Source organism: Phalaenopsis equestris, unplaced genomic scaffold (assembly GCF_001263595.1).
Source record: "Phalaenopsis equestris unplaced genomic scaffold, ASM126359v1 Scaffold000600, whole genome shotgun sequence".
Lineage (NCBI taxonomy): Eukaryota > Viridiplantae > Streptophyta > Magnoliopsida > Asparagales > Orchidaceae > Phalaenopsis > Phalaenopsis equestris.
The window spans coordinates 1,638,189-1,643,338 of record NW_018165040.1 but is presented as its reverse complement, the minus strand read 5'-3'; the positions used below and the strand labels follow the sequence as shown (position 1 = coordinate 1,643,338).

The window sequence follows — 5,150 nt, the reverse complement described above, 5'->3', positions numbered from 1 at the left end:
TCTTTCCCTTCTACCATTTCAGGCTTATATTCATTTCACAAGTTCCTTGACCAGTGGATGGATTACAACACTCAAAGAAGAAGGATTAATAACTCATACCCAAATCACAATAACCATATGTTTCATATTTGCAGCCCACAGATTTAGTCATATAAGATCAAACAAAAGATAAATAGGAGAATTTACAGACATACCACCCAATTCTTATGAATTTACACATCTAACACAGACTTCTATTTTTACAATCACAACATTCAAAACTTTCATATCACATAAAATATATCACCATTTTCAAGCATAGGCACTGTGGCATGTATGTAAAAATTGAACTTTTAAGTGTTAGATATATAATTACATAAGAATTGAGTACTATAAATGTTCCAAGATGAAAAATTGAAAAAGAAATAATTTCTTCTGATAGCAAAATTAAAAAAAAAAAAAAAAACTAAAATCAAGTGAATAAATGAATGGTTTAGAAGGCGTATAAACTCACGTAGGCGCAAGCTTGCCGAGACAATCAAGCTCTTCACCAGTATCTTCATCCCAAACCTTACCAGAAATCTCAATAATAAATGATCTGCCTTCAGTTGCAGGAAGGCCTCGACCGGCAAGCAAAGTTAAATCTTTAGCATTAAGCTCTCTCCCATTCACCACAACACCAGTATTTCCGGCCGCGCAGTTCTTGTTCATGGGATAATTGAACTCCTCGATAAATGGCTGCATGTAAAACACTTCATTAGTTAAGCTGTAAATAATGATTAAATTTGTATGAATTCACATCAGTTAATCTTACTGGAATTATTCCAAGACAAGCCTGTCCCATCACACCCCAGAATCCGGCACGGTAGTCATACCTGAATGACAATTATGTAACAAAGGCCATGAATTTAGGAAGATTTACATAACATTTTGAATTTAGGAAGATTTACATACATACCGCTCAATTCTTTTGTATTTACATATATATATGAAGTAAACTTCAATTTTTACATACATATCACGTTACCCATGCATGAAAAGGTGTTGATCACTTCTTAAAAGTTAAAATGGCGATATTTTTTGTGATATGAACGATTTGTGTGATATAAATGTAAAAAAAAACAGAGCAAAGTTTAGGTCTCAGTATGTAAATACATGAGAATTGGGGGGTATGCATGTAAATGCTCCATTTATGCATGTATATGTGTCAAGTCTCGAACCCGAGACCTCAAGTGTGGGAGCTGAAGGTCCCAAACTCGGGCTGGGACGAGCTACATGAGAAATATCTTAAAAATGATGCATGAGATTGGATGAAAATTATATTCATGCTTAAGTTCCAAATAAGCAAAAAGAGAGCTGTCAAACAATCAACAAGTGTATTGTAAAGGGATTACATCATATATATATAATATATATATATAGTTGAATTGAACTACATTGCACAAAAACTAATTTAGGGGTTAAAACACCAGTAATGAGCTTCACCACAAAAGTGCACAAAAGCATGTCTAATATTTCATATTAATTCGCCTTTACAGCTATTAACTAACTAAAACAGCAAAAAAAAAAAAAAAAGATTGACAAATGACAAAATTAACAAGTGAACAAAATTTCTCATACCTAATTAACAAAAGCATTATGGTATCTTACCAATAAAACCCAGGATGGATTGGTCCAGCGAGCTTTTCCGCCCTCTTAACCAAGCGATCGGTTATAGAATGCCCGTTAACCGAAACTCTAGACTTCCCGGTTTCGTTAGATTGATTGAAAGGAGAGAAATCCTTGAAGCTTTTCTTAATGAGACCGGCGAGGAACGAATCCCCGCCCTTAGTAATCCGATGCTCCTCCTCTTCTTTGCTCACATCCCATGAATCTTGAGAAAAACCAGCATTCGGATAATCTTCAGCCGATAAATCCATCTCTGTCGCCACTGGCACATCTTTCACAGAGTTCTGTTTGAAATTGCCTGTATAGGAAGTGATTCTGTCCTGATCAGAGCGCTTGCTTCTACTTCCACTCCCAGGATCATCACCTATTTTATTCCCAGAAGAGTACCCAAAATGCTCACGAAGAGGTAAACTCGGAACACGAGCAATACCATCAACTTCACCAGGAATCTCGGTAGAATTCGGAACATCTCGTGCGCAAATCACGCTATCCGGACTGCCGGACGTCCCTGATGATGAACAAAGCCCATGCATTTTCTCAGAATCACTAAGATGTCCACACCCTTTTTCTACTACTTCATTGCATGAAACAGGAAAAGAGGGCATAACAATCTTCTCATTGGAAGATCTCACATCGAAATAGCCCGGGCTATCATAATCGATTGAGTATGAGATAACTTGGCGCCGGTTGATGTTTCCCTGACACTGCAAAACATCTTTAGAGCCATCACTTAAATTGAGATTGTTCGCTGAATTCCCCGGCAAAGTCGTTGTGTTATTCGAAGAAACCAGTCTTCTTCCGTCGAGCTCGAATGAAATCAATTGAGAGCACGAACCGCAGCGCAGCTTATGCTGATGCTTACCCATCTCGAGAATCTCCTCAGGGATTTGCAACAGCTCAGAGCAATTGTAGCATACTATGAAAGGCGCTGCCCCTGCGACAGGGCGACAAGGTCGTCTTTCTTTTCTAGCGAAGGCGGGTTTATGTTGATGGGGTGGCTCATAGGAATGGAGAGGAGCTTTGGGAACTCCATGGTTGTAACCTTGTGATCCAAACATGGGAGGACCATCAGCCGGATAGAAACCATGATTTCCTAAAGGACATGGAGGACCCCTTAATGGAACTTGTGCCGGCGGCAACCAATGGCCATTGTAGCAGTGCATGCATGCGCAGGCAGGTTGATGATAGAATCCATCATTATGATAAGAACTAACTGGATCTGAATCTACGTGCCCGTAGATATACCCATTGGAGGATCTCTGTGCATACTGGCCATGGAGGTTAAAAGGGGGAAGAGAATATGGTCTGGAAGTCTCTCTGTATCCATGAACACCATTCTGCAATTGTGTTGAAGGATAAAATCGAGGCATTTCCGCATTGTGCCCATTAGAATGCTGCGAAGAATTACGATTCGAGGTAGAAGAGCCATTTGGAAACCAGCTACCTCTACCGTTGTGGCCATGAGAGCTCAAAGATGCTGACATGTTGTTGATGGAAGAAACTCTTTCTTTGGGGGCTTCAACAACCTCACAGGATTGTTTGATCTGATCTCTCAACTCATCCAGTTTTCTCAGCAACTCAGCTCGGTCTTGTTCGAGGAGCTCAACTCGGTCAGAACCCTCTATGTTCTGCCTTTTTGCAGCACCCTCAGAATTAATGTGATTAATACTACAATTGTAGTTTGATGGACCAGCAAGAGGATAAGAAGCTGTCTGAATATCTCCTATGTGGACCTTCGGTGTTCCTCGAAAAGGAGCCTTTTTGGCCATTTCTTCACCTTCCCAAGCTTTTGTTTGCCGAAATTTAGAGTGGCCGTTTGAAAACAAGATCTGAGCTTTGGTTTCATGGTTCTCTTCCACCTTTCTTTTTGCCAACCCATCTACATTGTCACTAGGAATATTAGGACAACCCATTGGTCGGTTCTGAAATTTTCCATCTCTAGCATCAGATTTGACTGTTGGAAGAACATCCATTATCGGCAACTCTCCTTCTTCAAAGCCTTCTCTTTTCTCGTTACCATTAATCAAACCAACATCAAAAGTTTTGCTCAATCGTTGCCCCTCCTTAAATTCAAACTTATCACAGTCCGCATCAACTTCCGCGTTCTTCTGAGAGTATTTGCTCAACTCTGTATCAGACTTCTCCGGGGAAGCTTCAAAAACCGAGGGTTGCTTCTTCGCTGCAGGCATAACCAGTTCCCAATCACAAAACAAGATAATACATTTAACCAAAAAATCCCTTGAAATCTTCCACCAATATGGTAAAAATAACAAATTTAACTCAAAATTCAAACGAATTCATTCAATGGCTGAATCGCATGGAACAAGAACAAGAAATTACAACAAAACTAGAAAAAGGTAAAATTTTTGCGCGCCCCCCACCTTGAAGAGTAGCGTCGCAACCGCCGCAGCGGTAGAGAGTGAAATTGGCGAGCTCAGGTAGCAGCTTGTCGCATTTGGGGCAGCGAACCACCCGAACTTTCGCTCCTACTCCTCCACTTTCCGCCATTCCTCGAAACACCAAAAACCCTAAGCAGATAGAGAAGCAAAAGATCACCTTCCTAGCGGAGAAAGCATCTGCTTCAAGAGAATCAGCAGCAAACACAAGAGCCCGATAGAGCCGTAAGAAATGACCGGAAGCCTCTGCAATTAGCAGGAATCCCGGGTACCGTTTTAGCTAAAGAAAGCCAGCGCTATAAAGCTCTCGTCTTGGACATATTTCCAAATCAATCCGCCATTTTGGAGAAAGAAAAAGCGAGATTGCGATTTTGACTGATGGGGTGAGAAGACGACGGGCATATTAACGTACGGAGAGGTGGGAGTAAAAGAAGAGAAAAAGGCGGGTCTAAGGAGGTAGTTGAGTGTAATGATATGAGAGAGAGCGCGCGCAGGAGGAAGGAACAGCGGAAGGAGGTGCTTTTCTTTTGCTTTCTCTTTAGCTGATACGGCTTTGGTGATTTTTGATTAGAGAAACGTAAAAGAGAAGGAGAGCTGAAGAAGAAGATTTCTTTATCTCGCTCAGATGCTTCTGCTGTTGCTTTGGCTTTGATTTTTTAGTTGTGACAGAGAGTGAGAGGGATGGGCTTGTCTTCAATTAGTAGAGATTAGTAGAGCTAGAGTTTCCCAAAGAGAGGGATAACTCATCCAGTTTGAATGAGTACTTGCTTTCTGCATGTTCAGAATAATGGGAAAATGAGGTACCGCCCCGTATGAAAGCAATTAGTGAAAATCTAATAATAATAATAATAATAATATTATTATTATTATTATTATTATTATTATTATTATTAATTTTCTAATAGAGAATGATGCCTAAATTTTACCAGAAAATATCTTAGCAGATGACATTAGATGATTTAGAAGACATCATGAGAAATAAAGTGGACATATTTGCAAAAAAAATATGTATTTATAGAAAAAAGATTATAGATTTAAATTTATAAGAAATTGCAATATTTTTTATTATTTTATAGGTAGGGAAAACATTATTGTAGACTTTCTAAA

The 5,150-nt window shown here is 39.5% G+C and overlaps 1 protein-coding gene across 2 annotated transcripts in view; it reads right to left on the bottom strand.

Moving 5' to 3' along the window:
* Positions 1-4,773, bottom strand: part of LOC110029678 — a 5,632-nt gene extending 859 nt beyond the window's left edge. For both annotated transcript variants that reach the window (XR_002294565.1, XM_020732086.1), the window contains exons 1-4: positions 4,029-4,773; positions 1,630-3,826; positions 794-854; positions 494-717 (exon numbers count right to left, since the gene is read on the bottom strand). Coding sequence is in view for 1 of the 2 variants with exons in the window: in XM_020732086.1 (XP_020587745.1) it covers positions 494-717; positions 794-854; positions 1,630-3,826; positions 4,029-4,155 (2,609 nt within the window). In the remaining variant the exon portion in view is untranslated. The remainder of the gene's footprint in view (positions 1-493; positions 718-793; positions 855-1,629; positions 3,827-4,028) is intronic.
* Positions 4,774-5,150: the final 377 nt, after the last annotated feature.